The sequence below is a fragment of the Glycine soja genome, chromosome 16 (assembly GCF_004193775.1).
Source record: "Glycine soja cultivar W05 chromosome 16, ASM419377v2, whole genome shotgun sequence".
NCBI lineage: Eukaryota > Viridiplantae > Streptophyta > Magnoliopsida > Fabales > Fabaceae > Glycine > Glycine soja.
In genome coordinates this window covers 14,449,878-14,476,094 of record NC_041017.1, presented here as the reverse complement: position 1 = coordinate 14,476,094, position 26,217 = coordinate 14,449,878, and the positions used below count along the sequence as shown (strand labels likewise).

General features: G+C 32.0%; 1 protein-coding gene across 1 annotated transcript; it reads right to left on the bottom strand.

The window, feature by feature from the left end:
* Positions 1-577: 577 nt before the first annotated feature.
* On the bottom strand, positions 578-3,297 carry LOC114390300 (transcription factor MYB53-like). The gene is made up of 3 exons (XM_028351007.1): positions 2,907-3,297; positions 2,008-2,751; positions 578-1,856 (listed from the first exon to the last, which is right to left on the bottom strand). Exons 1-3 carry the CDS (start codon positions 3,260-3,262, stop codon positions 1,832-1,834), a joined length of 1,125 nt encoding a protein of 374 aa, XP_028206808.1. The 5' UTR covers positions 3,263-3,297; the 3' UTR covers positions 578-1,831.
* Positions 3,298-26,217: the final 22,920 nt, after the last annotated feature.

The following is a 26,217-nucleotide window of genomic DNA, read 5'->3' as shown; positions in this document are numbered from 1 at the left end:
TCACTCAAACTCAAGTGTTTAGGCTTATTCCATCATAAACAACCAACACAAGTTCTAACTCTATATATATATATATATACCTTGCAAATTCATATAAAATATTTGATAATTAAATATTCTGTTAAATAATATTTGTTTTATGCATGTCAAATTTTTATACTAAAAATGAATTTAAATTTATTTACTTAATATATTTATTATAAAATAATATTTTAAGTCTATGTTTAATAACTTTATATGCAAAAAATATATCTATATTCTTTATATCTATATATTATAGGAAAAGAAACTCATTCATATAAAAGTGTCAATCTTCTTACATATGTTTTAGTTTCCTCCTAAATTAATCTCTCTCTTCCTTTCAATTTTTTTTTAAACTTTTTTTCCTTCCTATTTTTACTTTTAGGACTTCATATAGATTAAAAAGACAAATAATCTTTGTCATTCTATGGGTAAAAATACATTTATAATTTATTATATCATGGTAATATTATATATTAATTATGCATTATATTAGAGTCGGCTAGGCCAACTTTAAAATGAAACATTAATTAAAAATGTATTTATGTGGCTTGGCGGCTCTAAATGAAATAAAATAATATTTTTAAATTTTTTTCTTGTAGAGTTGTCTGAGCCGACACATTGTTACTATGAGTTTCATTTGTAAGAATCAATTTAGGCGACTCTAAATTGTGTCAGCATCCATATTAACCCTAAGATGCTTAGCTTCAAAGGTTTTAGCAACGATGCCATCAATTCCAATGCATGACGCTTTTTCACTTAAAAGCGTTCACTTTTGTAATTTAGAGTCGTCTTTTGGACCAGTTTTCTTGTTGTGAGACAGTATCAAATATCACTTAGATGGTGCTCCCAATCAATGATGCTCATGACAAAAGTCAAGTCCAATGATCAGCTGAGATTCTTCTAATTGCATTGTAACCCCTTCCCCTCTCTTTTATATAAGATGACAATATAATTGCAAAATCATCCTTATATAGAAGACTCTCTTAACATTACAATAATTAGGATCTCTGAAATGTTTGTAAGAAGAAAAAGCAATAATGAAAACTATGGTTAAGACTGTAGGATACATATTGTAAAGCCATATTGTTGTAAAAAAAGCATTTGAATGGAGCTAGCTAGCGTCACTAAGTCTCTTGGCTTTATTTATACTTAAATGCAATACGTTATGGCCAACCTAAATCCTTATCTTATGGAGCAGTTTAATTGGTGATCGAACGTGAAAACGAAAGGGTGGTTGTGTTTATGTGTCTTTTTGCATTATTCTTTTGTATTTCCACACGCAAACTTTCTGAGCTAACGGCCGGGTCTGGCCGTACGCTAATTCCAAAATCACAAATTTTGTCATGGTAATGCATTCCTTTTCCATATTCATGATTGATGCGAGAATTAGCGAGTCAAAATTTCTTTAGTAAGAGAGTAGAGGAATTGTGCAAAAGATTATTGTCCTCATTGCTATAGTAGCATAAGATCAAATAAAAGAGATATTAATACAAATCTTATTTATAATTCTGCCCTGTCACTACTAAAGATGTTGCTAGCTTGATGCTTTATTTTACAGAAAATACAAATACAATCATAAGAAATAAAGAAAATCAAACTGAACAATTTGCAATTTTTTTCGTCTATGAAGAAGAACTAATTATTATTTCAAGTCACAAATTTATGATGGAAAATAAACTAAAAATAAAAAAAATCATTAGAATGAATCAATCAATCAAAGGGGGAAAAAAAAAACGAATGAAAAAATCTGTGTATCTGTGTAGGCGATCCATTAGTTGATTATCTTAAACGACATTCAATCATTCTTCTACCAGGAAAGTGGATATGTCAAGCTGCAAAATATAAAATTAAAAGATGATGTCAGGTTACCTACGGAAACGAAGTTGCATGCTTTTCTTCTTCTTTTTTTTTTTTTATTAACGAGATGCATGCATATGCACATAACAATAAGAGCAAGGCAAATCAGTTGAGAATAAAACGTACTCTAGAATCTCTTTCCAGTAAGAACCGCTTGATTCATCGTCATCAATAAGGAACTTCTCCCAAGCCTCAAAGGTTGTGGAAGGTGACTGGGTGGACATTCGTGCTGCGTTGTAGTTGAAATCCATTTGGTTGAAGGTGCTTGACCTTGGACCGGATGCAACTAATGCAGGAAGTAAGTTTTCTGCTTGATTTTCTGGAAAAGTGCTGATGCTTTGGTTATAACCAAGAAATTCTTGATTAGTTTCATTTTCTTTTTCAGTCCGTGATTTGAAGACACTGGAGTCACTGTATGTTTGAGACAGAAACAGGCCAGAATTGTTACCTACAGGGTTTGCATATTCTAGACCTCTCAAAATTGAATCTTTGTCTGGTAGGATGTTTGTCCCATTGAGAAATGTATCAAGTGGGTTGAGAATTTGATTTCCTAAGAGGTAAGGGTTACCTATGTTAACCAATGAAGTGCCGTTAAATAGTTGTAACATGTTTTGTAGCAGTTGTAGTTTGGCTATTTGAGTGACATCTGCTTGTAAACCCAGAGGATTTGTCCAGGGACTCGTTGATGTGCCCAAATTTGACAAGCCAAGCAACTGGGAAAGATTCAAGAGGTGATTGAAGTCAGTTCTAGGCTTGTGAGTTTCTGGGTCAATACCCATCTGGAGAAGCTTTTTTCTTAAGTTGGTGTTCCAATAATTCTTGATCTCATTATCGGTTCTCCCTGGAAGATGGGTAGCAATCTTTGCCCACCTAGAAATTACCACATCAAAAGGAATTAGGGTTTCAATTTATTAATTTGCATAGCAACACAAGCAAGGAAACATACACACAAACATCAAAAGAAATTCGTTGCAATTTGTAAAGCATCACAACACAAGCAAGCAAGGCACATGCATGATGCATACTTGTTTCCAATAACTGAATGAAGGTTGATGATCAATTGCTCCTCTTCTTCAGTGAATTTCCCTCTCTTAATATCTGGTCTTAGATAGTTTTCCCACCTTAACCTGCAGCTTTTCCCGCACCTATTTAGACCTGCATGCTTTGGAAGGGTTCTCCACGTTCCCCTTCCATGTTTGCTAATATAATCCATTAGCTTTTCATCTTCTTCCGGTGTCCATGGCCCTTTCTTAACACCACTCTCGTTACAGCAAGGTGGCCTACCCATTATACAAAGGCACAACAAATTTCTAAGGAAAAAAAAAAAAAAACAACAGGTGCACGATGTCAGGAGAGGTTGGAAAGGTCTAGGTGTGCACATGTGCTTTTATAGGTGTTTGGAGCCTGCAAACTATGAAACGAGGTCATGCATTACCTTATTCAATTTCTTTTTAAATTTCATTTATGTAGTTGAGAATATAAAAAGAAAACACAGTGAAAAAAATAGTGATTATTATTTTGGCATTTATTAGAATATTCTGTAACTAGACTAATTTTGTTACACATTACAATATCTAGCTGGTCACGTGAGCTAATTAATGGACATAAATTTTAAGAAATATTATTTACTATCAAATTTCTTTTAGTCTCTATTTGATATAGAGAAAAAAATATAAAATAATAATAAAAATAAGTAACAAATAAAATGACAGATAAAGTTATTTGATGAAAGAGAAATATAAAAGAGATTAGAAAAAATATAAAGAAATAAGTAAAAATAGGTAAAAAAATAATACAGGTGGACCTCAACATTTTTAAATTTATTTCTCACTTTTATCATTTCTACCCAACAGCACTCATTTCTAGGTTTTTCCTTCGAAGCATTTTGTGAGTATAATGTATTGGTGCATTTTGTGAATTGGCATAAAATGAGTGCTCCACGTATTACTTTTTTCCACGTCATCCCTTGGCCCTCTTTCAGTATTTTAACGATTATAGAAGGATATCTTAATTAGGAATTTGTTAAAAGTTTTATTATTGTTAACATTTTTTACAGCTAAATTCATTTATTTTGCATTTAAGTTTTATTTCAATTCTGGAATCCCTAATTTTGGGTAACCTCTGTCCCTTCCCCCTTCTAACTACGCTTAGGGTTCATATGAGGAACCAAGGCCTTCATCCCTGTGTAGCTTCGAGTATGGTTAATGATGGTGGCCTCGTGTTGAATTGTTAACTTCAGCTAATAGTGTTCCCTTTTTCATTTAAGGTCGAGTGTCGTTTGTTGTCGAAGCATTTGTTGATATACTCATAAGTGTGATCGAATCATCAGAGTCCGAAGCACTTCGCCGTAGGTATTATCCCTCACCATTGTTGTTTCGATGCCAATTCCATAGCATGAAATGTTCACTCTCTCCATTCGGCACTTCTATGATCTTCTGAAATAGTTATCATTGTCGTGTGGATGTTCGCTAGAGTGACAAGCATTGTTCAAAGAAATACAAGTGAATGGATGTCTTTCATATTAGGTTGTTAGAAAAAACGTAACATTCGTTTGTGTATTGATAAGTGTCATAATTTAGTTATTTTTTGGATTAAAATGTTAGTACTTATTAATCTTTTTGTTTAATTATGGAAGATTCATTCATGATTCTGTAAGTTTTGATAGTTGTTTGTTGGATTTAGAAATTAAGTTAAAAGAAAGGGCAAAATGGTTATTTTTTCAAGATTTCAAACATCCATTCGTCTAAGTAAGAAATTCGCCTGGGCGAATTGGCCTACACCTCTTGACTCTTTTCTATACATAGTCATGCAAAGGTTGGAGAAAAGACACACCGGAACTAGAGAAAAATGTGAGAAACACCACAGAAGGAAGAAGTTAGTGGAAAGTAAAACTCGGGCGCTACAGAGTTGTGACTGTGGATCGCATTCTTCGTCATTTCTCATGTTGATCTTGTGCTTTATACAATGATCGGTTAGTTTCTCCAAAGGATTGGATGTAATCTTCGTACCTTTATGTATCTCTTTTGATATTTTATATATGTATGAATCTTTTCTACTCATTATTGGTGGTATTTTATCACTAGTTTCATGAAATTGGATTTTAAGTTTGACTGAGAAGTATTCTTAAAATTTGAACTGAATGAATTTATTCTTTACGTTACGTTTCTATGAATATAGCATAACGTTTTGATTGCAAATAGCACGAGATTATGATTGTAATGTTGGAATATTTACTTCATATGTGAGGGATCGATATTCGATAAATATTCTTAGGATTCTCACGTGTGAGGGATCGATTTGGGATAATTTAATGTGTGCATCAGTAATGCTAGAAAATGATTCATATATGTTAATCTTATTAGGATACTGAGGATATGAACAATAAAATTCAATCCTACATTTTTTTGAATTAATTAAATTTATTATTATTGTTTCCATATTTTTACGTATTTCCAACGTAATAAATTCCGTTATTTCTATTATTCCGTTACTTTAGTTATTTTTCGTTAGTTGAACAAACCATGATACTTTGATTCAACTTGTACATAACTATTGAATTGTTTACTTTTTATTTGGAGGAATTGAGTAACTCAAGTCCCTGTGGAGATTATCTCTTTTTGTAAATTTGTAACCTGTGATGACATTGGCACACTTGCGAATAGTCTAACATGTTTATGGCGTCGTTGCCAGGGACTTGAGTCACCCACTTAGTTCTTTCGAATTTAAATTTTCAATTAGATATGATATTTTCCTTACTTATGTAAATATTTCTTTTATTTTGATTTTGTATAAATTCTCTCTCGTTATATTTTCACTAACCTTTCGGTGCTTACCAGTTTGTAGTGTGTTCTTTTTCCTTTATCCGAGGTAAATTTCTTGCAGATAAATCCCCATTTGATCCGGAAATTACCAAGATTGAACGGAAGAACATGAAGAAAAAGAAACAAGCAACCACTAAGCCACCGTGTTAATCTTTTTTTATTGATTCTGCTTCACCAGAAAAGCCACTTGTAGTTGATAGTATGGCAGGAAGAGGAGGAAAAGGAAATAGACCACCAAGGAGGACTTTTGGTGGCTGTACTTATCAACAAGGACCAAAGCATTACAATAGCATATCCATTCCTCCTTTCAGCAACAAGGTTGTGGAGTTGAAGCTCGCACTACTTAATCTGATTGCCTCACACCCTTTTGCTGGAATGGATCATGAGGATCCATACACACATTTGTTGGACAAGTGGCCTTAGAAATTTTAAGAAGGGGGGTTGAATTAAGATTTCATTGACTATTCCTAATTGAAAATTTCCCTTACTTAAATATTCCCTAGATTCAATTATTTCTTTAATTATAAGTTACTCTAAAAATAAATAAGGAGAAGTAACTTTAAATAAATATAAACACAACAGAAAGTAAAAGAGATTAAGGGAAGAGAGAATGCAAAACCGGATTTATACTGGTTCGGCCACAACCCGTGCCTACGTCCAGTCCCTAAGCAACCCGCTTGAGATTTACACTATCCTTGTAAAATCATTTACAAGCAATGAACCACAAAGGACTTCCCTCCTTTGTGTTTGGTGATTACAACCAAGAAGTTATTCCGACTTCTTGCAATGAACCCCAAGGAACATTGGTCCCTTGTGTCCAGTGATAACAACTAAGAATTTATACCCACTTCTTGCAATGAACCCAGAAGACGTTGGTCTTTTGTGTCCAGTGATCAACCAAGAAGCAAATCCTGCTTCTTGCAATGAACCCAAGGAACGTTGGTCCCTCGTGTTCAGTGTTTGTAACCAAGAATACCTTCTCTTGAAAACAGTCACCAATAGTAGGTCTCTTGAAAAGCTTTTTGTAAGAATGGAGGAAAGGAAGAAAATATAATAGCACAAGTTTTTGCCCAATGAACTTTTCTTGACAAAGCAAGTGTTGAAAAAAAACTTTTAGAAAGATGTTCAGAATCATCATTATTGAAATTCGTGCCATGGTCACATATTTATAATCATTTGATGGCTCTTGAAGAAACCATGTTAAAAGTTGTGACCTTTGGCAATTTCTTCAAAACCAGTCACTTTAAAAAAGTTGTGACTTTTGACAATTTCTTCAAAAAACCAGTCACTTTAAAAATTGTGACTCTTGGCAATTTTCCAAAGGTTGTGACTCTTCATGTTGAGGTTTGAAATCCAACGTTCAAAAACCACTAGTAATCGATTACACTATTTTGAAAATATTTTGTCACAAGTTGTGACTCTTGAGATTTGAAATTCAATGTTAAAAAACATTGGTAATCGATTACTACTTTGTAAAACAGTTATAAATCTGTTTTGGACTTCTAGTAATCGATTACTGCCTTATTGTAATCGATTACGAGAGAGAAAAAACTCTGGTAAAATATTTTTCTTTGAAAAATTCTTTTGGACAAATTGTGTTATTCAATCTTTTCTTTGAAAAAATTATTTTTATACTTATCTTGATGCTTTTCTTGAGGTTCTTGCATATCTTGAGTCTTCTCTTGAATCTTCACTTGAATCTTGATTCTTGATTGAATGATTCTTTAATTCTTGAAACCTGCTTGAATCTTGATTCTTGACTTGAGTCTTTGGCATCATCAAAATAAGCTTGGAAGCTTTGCTTCCACAATCTCTCCCTTTTTGATGATGACAAACCTGAAATCAAGAGAATACATGCAAGATTTGTTCTATCGTTCACTCATCTCTTTCTCCCCCTTTCTTTTTGAATTCATGCTTAATTTAAAACTTAGTAAATATAATATCTTGATTTCTAAAATACCCATTTTTCTCTCCCCCTTTGACAACATCAAAAAGCCAAAGTGCGTGAAAAAAATAAAATCATACATAAATAATTTTAAAACATACACAAAACATAATAACACATTCATAAATTTCAGTCATAGTCATATATCAACAAAATAACCAAGTTTAAACACATCAACTTAATAACCAAGTTCAGTCATAATCAACTAAGTACCAAATAAGTAAACTAGGTAACCAAGTTCAGAAAATAAACAACTAACATAAAGTCATAAGACATAGCCAAATACACGACTTAAAATTTAATAATAATCTAAATCTATGAAGGCAGTGGTGGAAGGTCGAAGCACTGATGGCTGAAACTCACATCCTCCTCAAGCTGAGTGATGCGTGTATCCATTCTTGCAAATCGTGCATCAATGGCATCAATGCAACTGTCCAAGGAGTCAAAACGCTCACCAGCGAAGGTGTGGAGACCATCCAACTTGTCTAGAATGTTTTGCATAAGGGATGAAGAGTCATCCATCTGAGGAGGAGGAGAAGGAGAGCGATCATCTGCTGCTTGTGGCTGAGCATCCTTCTTCACCCAAGAACCATCCCTCTTTTTGCGGTATCCAAAAGAGGAAACCGCACCAGCACCGATAGAAAAAGATATCTTGACTTGAACAAAGGGCTCAGAGTCAAGAGGAACATTAAAATGATGCAAAAATAGAATGATCAAATGGGGATAAGGAAGAGGAGTGTTTGATCGCAATGCCTTATGCATGCGATATCTGACAAGGTGGGCTTAGTCAATTTGACGATCGGTAAGTAAAACCCACATAACAACCAAGTCTTCCTCAAAAACCTGAGCAAGGTTAGATGACCGAGGAAGAAGGATACGCACAATCAGATAGTGCATGATGCGGCATTCAAATGCCAATGATCCGACAAGTAATCTACCGGTCATATTCGCTTGATTGGTGCAAACCAACCTGCGGGCATCATGACTGGAGAAATCAAACTTCCAGTCCTCATCAATGGTGCCCTCAAATGGTACACCGTCACTAGAAAATTGGGTTAACTCAAAGAAAAGGGATTCATCAATAACCATTTTAATCCCATATACCTCAGAAACTAAAGTACCCTCCTGAATTTCTAAATTTGAATAAAAAGCTCTAACTAATTCAGGATAGAAAAGAAGTTTCATAGACATGAATTGGATTAACCCAGAGTTCTGAAATGCTTGAAAACAGTCAAACATTTCATCATCAAAGAACTTCAAGTCAAGAAACTTAGGGTCTAGTATAGAACGAGAGGAGAGAAAGGAAGTGTACTGGATACGTTGTTCTTTCAAAGAAAATAATGTGGAAGATGAAATGAAGGGAGGAATTGGTGTTGTCTGCGTTTCTGTCATTTCAAATTTATAGGAGAAGACATGCTGTAATCGATTACATAGTTCTTGTAATCGATTACCAGAACTAATACTTTATATGTAATTGATTACATGGAAATTATAATCGATTACAAGAAGTTTGTTCTACTGTAATCGATTACTCATAGTAGTAATCGATTACCAAAGAACTAAACACTAAATACTAAGTATCAAATAACAATCAACACATATCAAAACTTAAATCTAAGTAACAAAAAATAGTTATGAACACATACATGGTAACTCATTACTTATTTCAATTTTTTTAACATATCAATATAATTTTAACAGAATCCAATCATGTCAAATCATACATAATCATTTCAAGCATAATCAACTTAAAAAAAATTCAACCAATCATGTATATTCAAATCTTTTAAACTAAATATAGTTAATTAAACATTGTAAAAACACAATCAAACAATTTCAACAATTATTTTCTATTAGGCACAATAATAACTTAACTGAAATACTAATCATACCTTAATTCATAGAGATAGTTTAGATATTACCTCTTTTGAGATTTTACTGATAGTGTTGTCAAGAAGATGTTTTAAGAGACAATCTACACTTTTTCATAGTCATCCTCCTCACTTTCATAGTTCTTTTTTAAGAGGTTGATTTCTTCTTTCTCAGAACCTTCAGATGAATCATTATCGTCCCAAGCAATGTAGGCTTTCTTAGCTTTCCTTTCTCCATAATTTTTCTTTTCAGTTTTTTCAGTCCATTGCTCATTTGTTGGACAATTTTCCTTTAGATGTCCAAGTGATTGCACTTGTAACATTTTAGAGTTGGACAAGTCTCTTGTGATCCCTTATTTTGATTGAAATTTTGTCGTCTTTGATTTCTTCTTGTTTTGACGAATTTGTGAAATCTTTTCACAAACATAGAGAAATCTTCTTCATCATCCGAGTCCTCATTATCAATATCTTCTTGGAAAGAGGATGAGGCTTTAAGTGCTATTCCCCTTTTTCTTTTGTCACTTTCTTCATTTTGATTGAGTCTTTACAATTCCATCTCATGTTCCTGCAACTTTCTAAATAATGTGGCAAGAGACATACTAGATAGATCTTTAGATTCAGTAATGGCAGTTACCTTTGGCTGCTATTCTCTATTTAGACATCTTAGAACTTTATTTATTAAATCCTCATTTGGAAATGTTTTTCCTAGTGACGCAAGATGATTAACTATGTGAGTGAATCTTTTCTGCATATCTTGTATGTTTTCATCCTAAATAGTTCATATTCATAGGTTAGACTATTAATCCTAGATCTCTTAACATCAGTTGTGCCCTCATGTGTGAGTTGAAGTGTGTCCCACATCTCCTTGGCATTTGTACAGTTTGAGACTCTAAAATATTCATCTATTCCTAGGGCTGAAATAATGATATTTTTGGCTTTAAGATTATATTAAATTCTTCTTCTATCTTCTTCGAACCATTTATCTCTAGGTTTTTCTATTGTTGTACTTCCACTTGTTGAACTTCCATCTACTATGGTGAGTACATAAGGTCCTATTTCTATGGCTTCTCAAATGTTTAAATCTATTGCTTCAATGAAGATTTGCATACGGGTTTTCCAATAGTGGTAACCCTCTCCAATAAAGATAGGAGACCTATTGATGGAATTTCCTTCTGGGAATAAGAAATTTGCTAAGGCCATATTTCTTGAAGTTTCTAAACTTTCTACAAGAAACCTGACTTTGATACTTCTTGTTGGACAAGTGGCCTCAGAAATTTTAAGAAGAGGGGATTGAATTAAGATTTCGTTGACTATTCCTAATTGAAAATTTACCTTTCTTAAATATTCCCTAGATTCAATTATTTCTTTAATTATAAGTTACTCGAATAATAAATAAGGAGAAGTAACTTTAAAGAAATATAAACACAATATAAAGTAAAAGAGATTAAGGGAAGAGAGAATGCAAAACCGGATTTATACTGGTTCGGCCATAACCCATGCCTATGTCCAGTCCCCAAGCAACCCGCTTGGGATTTCCACTATCCTTGTAAAATCCTTTACAAGCAATGAACCACAAAGGACTTCCCTCCTTTGTGTTCAGTGATTACAACCAAGAAGTTATTCCGACTTCTTGAAATGAACCCCAAGGAACGTTGGTTCCTTGTGTCCAGTGATAACAACCAAGAAGTTATATCCACTTCTTGCAATGAACCCAAAATACGTTAGTCTTTTGTGTCCAGTGATCAACCAAGAAGCAAATCCTGCTTCTTGCAATGAACCCAAGGAACGTTGGTCCTTTGTGTTCAGTGTTTGTAACCAAGAAGACCTTCTCTTGAAAACAGTCACCAAGAGTAGGTCTCTTGAAAAGTTTTTTGTAAGAATGGAGGAGAGAAAGAAAATAGAATAACACAAGTTTTTGCCTAATGAACTTTTCTTGGCAAAGCAAGTGTTGAACAAAAACTTTTAGAAAGATGTTCAGAATCATCATTATTGAAATTCGTGCCATGGTCACATATTTATAGCCATTTGATGGCTGTTGAAGAAACCATGTTAAAAGTTGTGACCTTTGGCAATTTCTTCAAAACCAGTCACTTTAAAAAAGTCGTGACTCTTGGCAATTTCTTCAAAAAACCAGTCACTTTAAAAGTTGTAACTCTTGGCAATTTTTCAAAACCAGTCACTGGTAATCGATTATCATAATGGTGTAATCGATTACACAGTTTATTTTATCAAAGGTTGTGACTCTTCATGTTGAGGTTTGAAATCCAATTTTCAAAAGTCACTGGTAATCGATTACAAATATTGTGTAATCAATTACACTATTTTGAACATATTTTGTCACAAGTTGTGACTCTTGAGATTTGAAATTCAACGTTCAAAAACATTGGTAATCGATTACATGCCCATGGTAATCGATTGCTACTTTGTAAAACAGTTATAAAACTGTTTTGGGCTTCTGGTAATCGATTACTAGAGAGTAATAACTCTGGTAAAAGATTTTTCTTTGAAAAATTCTTTTGAACAAATTGTGTTATTCAATCTTTTCTTTGAAAAATTCTTTTTATACTTATCTTGATGCTTTTCTTGAGGTTCTTGCATATCTTGAGTCTTCTCTTGAATCTTCACTTGAATCTTGATTCTTGACTTGAGTCTTTGTCATCATCAAAATAAGCTTGGAAGCTTTGCTTCCACAATATTTGTCTACCTTCATGGACTTGTGTAGTACTATGGGAGCTTCTGATGAAGATGTTGAAGTTTTCTACCTCAGAGCTTTCCCATTCTCCTTGGTAGGTAAGGGAAAGACATGGCTCCAATCACATATAAAAAAAGCCCCAACACTTGGGAAAAGGTGGAGGAAAAATTCATTGCAAGGTTTTTTCCTTTGTCTAGATTCCTTAGGGCAAAATCTACCATTGCTACTTTTTTCCCATGGGTCTAATGAACCTCTCTATGAAATATGGGAGAGATTCAAAGTTTTGTTGCGGAGGTGCCCGCGAAGGTGCCCAAACCATAATTTTGATGATGCTGCACAACTACATATTTTCTACAGTGGTTTGAAACCTTAGACAAAGATGATTCTTGATGGCTTAGTTGGAGGTACTATGATGTCTAAGATCCCGGAGGAAGCAATTGTAATCATTGACTCCATTACAGCCAGTGATTATTAAAGTCACCATGATAGAACTCCAATTCAAAGAAAAGGTATAATGGAGCTAGATACCCAAAATGCAATTCTGGCTCAAAATAAACTCCTTACTTAACAAATAACGGCCTTAACCAAGCATATAGGCCAACTTCCTCAACAATATCAACAAGGTGGATCACAGAAAACACACCAAGCACATCAAGTTCAACAAGTTTTGAGATGTGACTTTTGTGGTGGTGACCATTAGAATGGCCAATATTCAACACCTGGTGATTGTCAACAGGAAGAGGAGGCCCATTATTTGCAGAATCAAGCCAGACCTTAGCAAAACTTCCAAGGAAACTACCAAGGCTACAGAGGTGGCTTAGGTTTCAATCAGCCTTATGACTGGAGACCACAAAATAATAATGCATATTTTGGTCCCACTAATACTTCTTTTGCAGGTCCTTCTAACAACACTTATGTAGGTTCTTCAAATAAGGGTCCACAACAACCGCAAGGTCAGCCAGATAGAATGCCAAAGATGAAAGATACTCTAACATAGTTTATGCAAGTGTCCATCTCAAACCAGAAGAACACTAATGCTTCCATTAAAAATTTATAAATTCAGGTTGAACAACTGGCAAAACAACTATCTGAGCATGGAAGTGGATCTTTTTAAGCAAACACACAGGTTAACCCAAAGAAACAATGTAATTCAATTACAACAAGGTAGGGGACTATGGTTGGTTTGAAGGATAACGGTGAGAAAAAGAATAAAGAAAGAGTTGAAAAAGAAAAGGAAAAAAAATGATGAAGTGGTGACTAGTGAAAAAGTGGAAGAGAAAGTGGTAAGTGAAGAAGAGAAGTAGGAATCAAAGAAACAAGCCACTAAGAAAGGTAAAGCTGTAGTAAACCATCCACCAATTGAGCATCTTCCTTATCTGCATGTTCCATCAAAGAAAGATAAGGAAAGACAATACAAGCGTTTCTTAGATGCTTGTTGTTGTGTGTTGAGTATGTGAGCAGGTCGTGTAGAGTTGTTCGATGAAACCTATATTTATATTAGTTGAGTGAAGGTGTTTTTCCTTGTTTGTAGGGGTTGTTGTAACCATATAGATAATTCTCGGCTTATAGACAATATCCGGGAGCTTAAAAATAATGTTAGAGATAAACATTTGAATTATAGATAAAGGTAGAAGATAATCATACCTTGTAGATAATGTGGCATTATAGATGATTTAATATCCGCCAATAGATAAGATATTAAAATACATTTATTAGTTAGGTTAGAGATAACTTGTTTGTTGGGGAGCCCCACTGCTAAGGCTTAGGCGTATGTGCTCCTATAGTAGAACTAACGTGAAAGGTTGAGATGTGTCTATAAGTGTCAAATAGGATGTCACATAGGTTTTGTGGATCTGGACAGTACAAAAATAAATTTTTTAATATCCACACATCTCTATGTTGAATATATGATTTGACAACAATAAAAATATCATTAAATATATGATACTTTTATAAAATCTTGATGTTAATTTTTCAATACAAAATAATGTAATATACATTTTACATAATGCACTACTAAAAAAAACCTCCTTCATCTAAAATTTTAAAAAGTTAATATAAATTTTATTTTAATTATCAAAAAAGATTAATTCATTTTAGCTGATATAATTAATTAAATTGATTCTTAATTATTAATTTACTTTAACAAATTTCAATTATTAGTTTACTTTGACTTTTTAACAATTTTACATGCAAGTGACTAATTTGTATTTTTTATATTTTGTAGTGATTTATTAATGAAACATCATTAAATATGGAGACCATAAAAATAATTCTCAAGAAATGGATAATACATACTTTTTAAAAGTTAACAACAAGAAAGGTTTAGAAGAGGAATTAATATATTGTATAAATGTTCATTGTATACATTATAATCCCTGATAAACATATATAAAACTAGATTAGGCTAACTCTAACGTAAGCCTTTGCTTATAATAAAGTAAATAGTCTTTTCCTTAGAAATTTTTGTATTAGTAATCTCATTATGCATGTATTGTATATCTTGGATATTACAAGTCACATGAATTCGACAACCTTTCATAACAGATTTTTTAATTTATTGACATTCGATTATATATTCAAACAAATAAAAATCATTTTTAAGTCTCTTTCATTGCATTGAAACCTTTCTATTAATTTCTGTAGCATGTCAATATAACTTTTGGTGTAGATAATCTGTAGCATGTGTCATGTCATTAAAAATTAATTAACAGAAATCCTTTGTTTTCAATTTTTTTCCTTAATTTCAGTGTGACGTCTCATAAGATATTGACTTATGTGGTTTAGGTTTTTCTTTCTATAATTTCATAACGTGACTCAAACATTATTTTGATTCCAGTATAAGTAAGTTTGGATCCCTTAAATAATGTGTCAAGTTTAAGGTTTATGAATGAAAAAAAAATCAAATGAGAAAATCTACTAGAAGTGATCAGTTAAGTTATTTGATGAAGATTAATCATCCACAAATTTGATGATTAAATATTTCATACTTATGACATGTAAAAAAAAGTTAATTTAATTGTTTTCTTAACACGTACGCTAATATTTAACATTCAGTAATTAATTAATATATTAATTAACTCAATGCATCACTCCTTCTAATGGTATAATTTTTTCGTACATATTTATTTGAATTGGGACCGAAACCACTTGCTCAGCACTTTATGTTTTTATTATTTTTATTGGCCTCCTCATTGCATGAAATTAAACTCGGGATTAGGTGCTTCCATTGAACAAGGTAAGTTCCGTTGAGTTTCTAAAAAAAGTGTCAATGGTTTGAAAACTACGAATTCCATATATAATAAGCAAAACGTTGACCACGATTCACAAAAGAAGAAAACCATTTCGGCTTTGACCGTGTTTAACATTTCAAAATTTTCGATATGATCGAGACTTAAGGTGAAAGAATACTTTGCTACTATACATAAATAAAATTTTAAAAACAGGACATTTTGCTACGTACTTGTGACCGAATGTAAAACTAAAGTAGTTAAAAGCTTGTACTTTTGGGATTCGGCTGGTCTCCATATTCAGTATTCGATTGAGAGACATGTATCCTATGATGGGAAGTTGCACTAGAAAATACCATCACATTTTCTAAACTAGGATATTTCTGATTTTCCTTCACGTGGAATTCTCAAGTTGACTATTAATTAATTTTGTCATCAGTGTGGTAATCTACTTTGTCATTTTCTCATCATTTGAAAGTCTCGCAATGCAAGCTATATTTGAAAGTCTCAAGGATGTAGCAGCCTCTAATTGCATCTCATTGTCCTCAGTATGCAATTTATCGCCTTTTCACCTAAAATGAATTAAAAATTATCTCGGACATGAAACAACGCCTCCAGCAAAGTTCCTATCAATATTTTTTAGCTTTATCTATGTATTGGGGGATGTACCACATTGAAAGTAATTGGGCTTTCACTTGAGTAATTTGATCTGTATGAGAACGTTGGACAGGAAGGAATTAGGAGTTTCGGAAGGGGTTGATATTGGCCCCTACCATCGTTTAAAAATTTCAAAAACATTCTTCACCAAAAATGCATAACAAAATCCTAATTTCACAAGGAGGTGAAAAAAAATATGCAAGTTGCATACTTTTTTTTGCACCCCCTAGTACAACGAAATTACAAATCCGTTGTGTGAAAAATATGCACAAGAAAATCACGATTTTGTTATACAAGTGGAGGTCAAATTATGATTTTGTTGCATAGTATATAATAGAATTACACTTTTGTTATGGATTTTTTTTTTGTTTTTTTAATGGTTTGACATATGAAAATAAATTTTGTATTTAATGAAATATTGTAGAAATGTCTACTACATATTAAGATACACATCCATAAAATTAATTGGATACACATTCAATGTTTAAAATTATTTCAATCCATAGAAATATCCACTACATATTGAGATCCTTTAACTGAATGAAATTGTATTGAGTTAAAAATTTGCATGCGTTTCTGGTAAGGCAAATTTGCATTGTGTTACATAAATTGTTACACAACAGAATCATGATTTTATTGTGCAACAAAAATTGTAACATAACATAATCACGATTCCGTTGTATTACCAAAAACCCAAAAAAAATGGAATGATGATTCCATTATGTTTACAAAAAAATAGTTGCACAAGGAAGAGTTGAGAAGTGAAGAGAGGGAAAGACGAAATGAAGAAATGAATGAAGAAAGGGGAAGTGGAAATAGTAAAAGGAATGAAGAAAGGAATGGAGAAAAGAGTGGTAGAGTTGAGAAGGATGGTATTAATTATTGCAAAAGGTATTTTTGATCTTTACACTGGCTCGTAAGGGTCAAGAGCAATTTTGATGGACCAATAGCAATATCCCTTTTAGAATTGTGCTTCACTAGGGAATGAACTAAGCTATATGTGATGGGAAGAGGTTGTAGAATGAAAAATCCCAAAATTTGAAAGAGGGTGCTTACTCTAGAAGCTAAAGAATTGAGACTTTTTCACAAAACAAAGTAATAAAAAAACTATGTATTACAATAGAATGATTTTAAAACTATTTACATGTCATCCGTTGTTTTTGTCAGATAGGATAACAAAGAGCATCATCTTGAATGAAATTTTGGGATCACTTTTTGTCCTCTGACCTGAGATATCGTCTTGAGTGATGACTCTTGTTATTTTCATCTTACTTTTTTACCACTAATGTAAAAAAACAAAACATGACACTCCTATAGTCCTATTATGTGAATACAAAACCTCATTCAAGGTGGTGGAGTTACGCGGAGGCATGCCCCCCACCCTAAATCTAACAAATATATATAATATAATTATATTATATTTAATATTAATTAAAATTACAATAATATATATCTAGAAAAGATATTGCACTTCTTTCTTAAAAGGGACATATGGGAATCACCAAAATGATTTGATATTATATTTACTTAAAGAAGATATTATTATTTTTTAAAATATATTCTCTTTTAAAATATTATATAATCTTGCAATTTTTTTCTGGAGAAGATAAAATAAAACGTTTAGGCAGCTACACATTTTCTCTCCCAATTACTTGCTATTACAACGTAACCTTGCTTTTCCAATTGCCACACCTCCATTTTTTTACACACCCTTGCTTTGCCAATTTCTTACGCCACTAACTTTGCTATGCAATTACTTTGCTGCAATTTCTTAATTTAGGCAAGCTACAAAAGTTTGGGACTTTTTTTTTTTTTTTTTTATATTTACAGATTTCATATTGCACTTGTCAAGTTTTCATCTTTCATTCTTAGATTTTGGCTGAATTTGTTCAATATTCTGCATTGTGAGCGCCTATCTATAATCATTGTTTGGAGAAAATCAAGGTAATATTAACTTTTTTCCTAATTCTTGTGCCCATAATTTATTTTATTAAGATTATAAAAAAATAGATTTAAGATAATCATATTAATGAATCTCTTTATTATAGTTTAGGCATTATTTTACAATTGTTTTATATTCAAAATTCCGGATTTGTTGTTGTTATATGGTCTTGTAGATAAATTTTTTAATGTTTAGAAATTAGAACATATTATTTTTTTTACATACATTCAAAATATATATGGCATTTAGTTTATAATTTTTAAGTATTTTTTAAGCTGTCACAACTAAGAGGTCATTTTTAGCTATAAAAATTATCAAAAAATAGGCTAAAAAAATATGATGAAAAATGAATTTCTAGCAAATTATTTAATTACATATATTGAAAGAAGGATTGCTAAAATATTTGATACATATTATATTATTAATGAATTTTATGATACGAAAGAACGTGCATATGACTTAAACAAAAGTATGATACAATTAAATTGTTAATCTATTATAATTTATTTTTTAATATTTATAATTAATTTTTGCAGCCCTCCTTTGATTGACTTTTGGATCCGTTTCCCTACCCATATAATATAAATAGTTTTAAAATCACACTACTTTGGTACTTAGTTTTTTTTAGTAGTGTACTGTGAAAAAATTCCGAATCGAGAAGAAAGTTTAAGATAGTTCTAAATGACTTTATTTATGGGACCGATCTTTAAGTGACACGTATTTAATTTTTTTAATTAAAGATAACAAAATTAATAATATTTGATTATATATGTTGCATCCTTAATTTAAACTCATATTCTCATAAATAAATGTTCGTTGGAGCAACTTTAGGAAGCACACAGAAGAGATGAAGCAATATGCTTTCTTGGTATCAAGGTTATCAAACTCGAGAGTTTACACATACTCATGAGAATTTTAGAGACTCAGCTCGTAAACTCAACTCGTAGACTTGTAAGAGTCTACTTCATATAAAAATAATAACAAAATATCTATAAATAACATACTAATTAAACATTTCAACAATATAATAAAGTAAAACAATAAATCATGAAGTTAAGAATATTTAAATAACCAAGTCTAATAATAATACATCACCACTAGACAATAACTTGTAGAGGTTATAGTAGTGATAGATCATTCTCATCGAGAGTTTGATGTTATTAGATAACAAGGGTTTGATATTATTAAAGGTAAGAATTTTTTATTTGAGAATAACGCGCTAAATAAAGGTATGTTGAATGCTAAACAGATAGAAAACAATAAAAAATGACTTACATTTTGGTCTAATTTTTTTAACTTGTTAACTAGATGACTCGGTGGTAAACTCAAGAGTTTACCGTGTTTACTTAGAGTTTATAGAGTTTACCTAGAGTCTACTAAAAAAAGAGTTTACTCAAAGAGTCAATTCGCAGAGGACAAGTGAGCTCGTAAACTTGTAAGAGTTAGCGAGTTAACTTGAGAGTTTGATAACCATACTTGGCACCGTGCATTGCACCCTCATACGAAATTGAGCCCAAGAAGCACCAGTTGCTGGTGAAGTGTTAGTGTTTTAACTACATTAGAATTTAGGTCAGCCAAATGTAACCGAATCCCAATAGTAGTATTGAATCGAAGCTCAAGTAGTCTCTGAAGGGAATAGTGTAAGGATGAATATTCAAAATAAAACCTTTCGGACAAAGATATTTTTGTGTGTTTATATTTTAAATTACCTAAAACTAAAACTAATCAAAACAGAAAATAAATGATATATTTTTCTAGAGAGATTAATGTGCTAAAAAATTAATAATAGAAATTAAAAGAAAAGGTAAGAAGTTACTTGTCGACGCAATAATAATTGTAAACGAAAACAACAACGTTGAGATGCTAAGATTCTACTCGGAATCCCCCTATTTGTTATAATTCCTCACACTTCTATGTCGCTATATCATTCATCTCCAATTCCCTAAAGTATTCTATCCCTAATCCCTTAAGTAATAAACCTCATTGATTCCCAATCCCTTGGCAAACCAACATAAGCAATCAACATTATCGTTGGGGAATTAGCGAGGCTTTGATTGAACATTTTTTAGTTTAGTATTTTTCCTATTCTTCTTAGCTTATTTGACCTCTCTTTGACTCTTATTTTCTCACCTTAACTTAGTTTTGGTCTTAGACAAATAATTGAGCTTAATTAATAATTGTTTCTTATTTTCGAATTTTATGCTTACTTGACCTATCTGCCTTATGCAGGACCTATAAGACACTACAAAACCCCAAATGGAGTGTATGAGTAGTCCCTAGAAAGCTAAGGAAAATATATACAATTTTCTAGAAATAAGCTTGGGCCAATTATGTCATTTTGAGGGTCATTTTAGGCTTGAACATTAGAGCCTCTGCACTTTAATTTTGGGTTGCGAAATTGGGCCTTTGTGTAGAAGCAAACTTCATGATGAATTAGATTGATTCGAAGAAGTTTTGATGATGACAAAGGTGATGACAAAAAGCTCAAAGATCAAGAACAATTCATGATACCAAAGATGATGATCTCAAGAATCAAAGAATGAGTTCAAGATTGAATCAAGAACACTTCAAGGTTCAAGAGGAAATTTGATTTCAAGAATCAAGAATCAAGTTTCAAGATTCAAACTTCCAAGAATTAAGATCAAGATTCAAGACTCAAGATTCAAGAATCAAGAGAAGACTTAATCAAGATAAGTATTAAAAAGTTTTTTCAAAAATTGAGTAGCACATGAATTTTTCTCAAAACCTTTTACCAAAGAGTTTTTACTCTCTGGTAATCGATTACCAGATTATTGTAATCGATTACCAGTAGCAAAATGGTTTTCAAAAAGCTTTCAACTGTATTTACAACGTTCCAATTGATTTCAAAATGTTGTAATCGATTACAATGATTTGGTAATCGATTACCAGTGGTTTTGACCGTTGGAATTCAAATTAAATTGTGAAGAGTTACATCCTTTCACAAAAAAGCTTTGTGTAATCGATTACACTGATTTGGTAATTGATTACCAGTGATAGTTTCTGAACAAATCAAAAGATGTAACTCTTCAAATAGTTTTTGACTTTTTCAAATTGGTTTTAAAGTTTTTCTAAAGGTTATAACTCTTCTAATGGTTCTCTTGACCAGACATGAAGAGTCTATAAAAGCAAGGCTTTGTTTTGCATTTCAAGATCTATCTTTTCCAATTCATTCTTTAGAAAAAAACTTTTGCCAATTTATTTCTGAATCTCTTTGAACTCCTTCTTCTTCTTTCTTTGTCAAAAGCTTTCCAAAGTTTTCTGGTTTTCCAAACCTTGAAAACTTGTGCTATTCATTTCTTTCATTCCCTTCTCCCTTTGCCAAAAAGAATTCGCCAAGGACTAACCGCCAGAATTCTTTTTGTGTCTCTCTTCTCTCTTTTCCAAAAGAACAAAGGACTAACCGCCTGAATTCTTTTGTGTCTCCCTTCTCTCTTGTCAAAGAATTCAAAACGACACAGTCTGAGAATTCTTTTGATTCTTCCCTTTCCCATATACAAAAGATTTCAAAGGACTAACCGCCTGAGAATTCTTTTGTATCCCCATTCACAAAGTTTCAAAGGCTTAACCGCCTGAGAAATTTGTCTTAACACATTGGAGGGTACATCCTTTGTGGTACAAGTAGAGGATACATCTACTTGGGTTTGACTGAGAACAAGAGAGGGTACATCTCTTGTGGATCAGTTCTAGTGGAGGGTACATCCACTAGGTTGTTCAAAGAGAACAAGGGAGGGTACATCCCTTGTAGATCTTTGCTTGTAAAAGGATTTTTACAAGGTTGGAAAAGAAATCTCAAGGACCGCAGGTCGCTTGGGGACTGGATGTAGGCACGGGTTGTTGCCGAACCAGTATAAAAAATCTTGTGTGTTTGTCTCCTTCTTCCCTACTCTTTTAATTTCCGCTGTGCATTTTAATTTCCGCTTTTACGTGTGGTTAAGTTTCTTTTCTGTTCTTCATTTACTTAACAACATAGTAAAAGCCTTAAAAGAGTAAATTTTTAATTAGAAAAGGTTTAGGAATAATTAATTCACCCCCCCTTCTTAATTATTCTGAGGCCACTTGATCCAACACTTTGCATTGTGTAATTAGCTTAATTAGAGAAATTAGTAACAATATATATTAGTCTACTTAGTGCAGTTAGTTAGTTAGTTAGAATTATTTTCTTATAAAAATAAAATTTAGAAACTTTTAGTACAAGTTTTGAGATCAAACTTTTTTTTTTCTCTCAACTGTTCTTCATCTCTTCAACCCTGTTCTTCTCTTCTCTTACTCAATTTTTGCTGTTCTTTCACTGGTGATGACTAAGTATGGCTAAACAACTAATCAATCCAAGAATTCAATCCAAGCAATGGGGAATTTGAGTTTTGGTTAAGTATTTCAAATTTTGTGTGAATGTTCATCTTCTTCTCTAATTCTATTTTCGAATTTTATGATTATGAATGTGTTTGAGATTGGAAACAAATTAGGTTATTGATTAATTTCCTAACTCAAATCTAATCATAGATTGATGGGATGATATTTCAATCTTATTTGTGATCTTAATGAACTTTGGGATTAATTCTATTGAATTACCTCTAATGACATTAGACTTTCATAATATGATCATCATATATAGCAAACTATGATAATTTGAATTGCTTAGATTTGGTGGATTTGATTGATGCTCTTACACTACTGGACAAAACACTTTATGCATCGGTTAAAAGACACATTTGACATCGGTTATTAACTGTTGTCATAGGCAACATCGTATAAAGTCTTCATTTTCTATGAAGGTTTCATAAAAAACCGTCTTAGAAAAAGTTATCCTTCTAAGACTGTTCTTAGCCAAAAATCATCTTAGAATGATACCTTCCAAGATTGTTTTTAGTTAAAAACCCTCTTAGAAGGGTAGATTTTCTAAGCCGTTTTTTTAGAGGATCGTCTTAGAATGTATTTCTTTAAAAAAAATTAAAATATATTGAGGATTCTTAGATGGTTTTATGAGATAACCATTTTAGAATGTGGAATGTAAACATTCTAAGATGACTTTTCAGATAACCGTCTTAGAATATATTATTTTTTAAAAAAATTAAAATATTTTGAGGATTCTAAGACAGTTTTCTCAAAAAACTAACTTAAAATGTAGACATTCCATGACGGTTTTTCAAAGAACTGTCTTAGAATGTATTTTTTTATAAAAAAAATTCATATACATTTCTTGCAATCAATCTCAAATTTCTATTCCTAGCCACATGTTGTTTCAATTTCATATATTGTGAAATAATAATAATATTAGGATAAAATTATTAAGACAAATTGATATAAAGAAGCAGAGATATACTCTTTGCTTGACTGCTTGCTATAGTAAAGCATAAGAAGAAATATGAGCACCAGCAGATTGCCTCATTAGGTAAATCCTATTACATAGTAAGAAAACAAATGAAAAGTTAAATCTCATAATTGAATGTCTAAATATATGATGAAAAGGAATCTTGTATCATAGCAGCATGCCACCTATTAGGGTTACCTCCATAATTAGCGATGTTGTTGATGATAAAGGAAATTCCCTGAGAAGATTAAGATATCAATTACAAAAATGTTGATACTAAATTTGATTTAACAAAAAAATAACATAGAATTCAATTAAGATATACACCACTGGACACCATTAAGGACTTAATTATAACAAATTTACAAGATCAAGGACTCAATTACAATCTTTTTTAGTTTAGGACCTAATTAAAAATTCCCATATAGTCTAGGGACCTACTCGTTTATTTAACCAATTTTGAAACTATGGAAACAAGAAGGTAAAAAGCCTTATATACTATGTTATATATTTGTTCCTTCCTAAGGTTGGCTAAGCCACCACAAAGGAGTGAACTTCCAAGAACTAATAGAAGGTTTGAGAAAATAGATCCCAAGAACTTCACAACATTTACTTTGTTTTGGTGAAGTGATAGCTTCTTATTATATGCAAATCATGAGAGATTAATATCATTTAGTTCTTACATGTGGGGCCAGTGTAATACACAAATTTCCTTCAATTTCGAGAGAATGTGGTATTCTATCAAACTTTAACTTTTCCCATGAATTCATGATTGTAAGTAGGAAACAAAAAGAAAAGAAAAGCTTGTCAAGTACATGCAATAACACAATGATTACTTTTAAAAGAAAATTACTTGACCTTGTTCAACACCTTCCTTAAATGGATCACCAACAACACATCTCAAAGCCCATTTCTTTGATTTCTCCAAGAACTCATCATAGACACGCTCATGTACAAAGGTACGCGACCCGACACAACAACATTGCCCCTATAAAGCATCCAACATTAGGCATAAGCTTCTTCTTAACACATGCATATTGAGGTACAATGAAGTGATTGAATAATCTTGATTAAAGAACAGAGCAAAGTGCACAAGTTCAATAGCCTTGTGAACATCAACATCCTCACATACTATGAAAGGTGATTTCCTTCCAAGTTCCAATGTCATTGGCTTAAGATTGCTTCTTGCAGCTAGTTCAAGTACAATTTTTCCAGTATCTGTTGAGCCAATGAATGCTAGTTGCAAAAATATAATTAAAAAAATAACTTTATATGTTGATAAAAATGCTTTGATTTTACTAGACTATTACTATGGAAAGGGTAAACTCAAAGCTGAAAATACTTAAACAAGAATACTATGGGAAGTTATTGGCTACAACCATACTTAAACAAGGCAACATTGGAAATGATTTTGTCCTTCTCATCCGAAAGAGCGCCCTCTCGATAATTTTGATGTGTCTTGAAAAGCTGTTGACTAACAATGTATTTTAGAAAAGAATCTCCAAGTGTCTCTAAGTAATTATAATTGTATGCCTCTTGACATCCCTTTGCAGTTATTGCTTACAATACCTACAAAAATAATAATGATAACAAACTTTTATAGCATAGTTTTATTGTCAAGCGATAATGAATGATAGAAGGTGATAGTAACTAATCTAATGTGGATGAGGAAGCCTCCACTTTTTGCTCTTCCATGTCTCAAAAATAAAAATATGATGAACAACGTCTCATTTGAACACTTTCCGCTCTTTATTTTTTATTATTTGTACACATATTGAGAAATATAATTAATATTTCCGTTTATGTTAAAATTATTTATGGTGAATATTAGTCAAATGAATTCCCGTGTGTATCATATTAAAATTATCACTTGCAAGCATTCAAGGAGAAGACTATTAGCTAGTACTATTCGATTACAAAAAGGTACTAAAGATAGTAAGTGCAAAGTTTTACATACTTAATTCAAATGTTATGCAAAGACTCATCTGATTCATATAAATGTTGTGCAAATATTTGGACTAATTTCTAATATTGCACAATTAATTGTTTGAATGGAACAAAATAGCACTAAAAAACATCTTAACATAAGACAATTGATCTGATATAAAGAAATACCAATTAAGGTGTAAACTAAAATTATGGACTTGTTCCCCTATTATACAACATCGTGAATTGCAAATCCTAATAAGAGAAAGAAAGTTAAATAAGTTCAAATATAGGTAGCATAACATAAATCCAAAGACTCTGCAGCATCAGGCCAGGGTTAAGATAAGTATGATGCAACATTAGTAGGTTATTATTAAAGAACATGTCCCCATAATCACATGCCACATCTACATTTTCTTCCTATGAATGCTTACTAGGGAATGAATCCATATTTTTTATGTCTAACAGACCAACACAATTTCAAAATGGTCTAAAGGAGGAAGTTGTTTTCTTATTATACAGAAAAGAAATAAATATAATATAAATCCTCACCCTTTTGAGTACACGCTTGATATGCTAAAAGGTCCTTACACTCTTAGTTTCTACATTTTTTTTTCAAATCTAATGATTCAAAGATCACGTTCTCAAAATCAATAAATAAATTATATTTTTTAGATTTATTAAATTGTCTTTTAAATTATGTATGTGAAAGTGTCAATTCTTATGCAAATAAAGTGGAAGGATCAGGGGGTACCACTGACCTTATTCTGGAGTAAGTTTAAATGTAGCTCTTAAAACCAGAAGCAACTAAGGTGCTTTTGTCAGCCTGTTCTGCTACCCCCTCAACATACCTCCTAACTCTACTTTTATCTCCATTTTCTTTTTCTTTTCTCTCTCAATTGCTCTGACAAGCTTTTTCCAAT

What these genes read in the sequence shown, in the direction of transcription:
- LOC114390300 (XM_028351007.1), bottom strand. Translation starts at nt 3,262, where the DNA reads ATGTGCACACCTAGACCTTTCCAACCTCTCCTGACATCGTGCACCTGT. An exon ending in CATTCAGTTATTGGAAACAA is followed by an intron (nt 2,752 to 2,906) that starts GTATGCATCATG and finishes GGTAATTTCTAG; the next exon opens with GTGGGCAAAGATTGCTACCC. An exon ending in TACTGGAAAGAGATTCTAGA is followed by an intron (nt 1,857 to 2,007) that starts GTACGTTTTATT and finishes TATATTTTGCAG; the next exon opens with CTTGACATATCCACTTTCCT.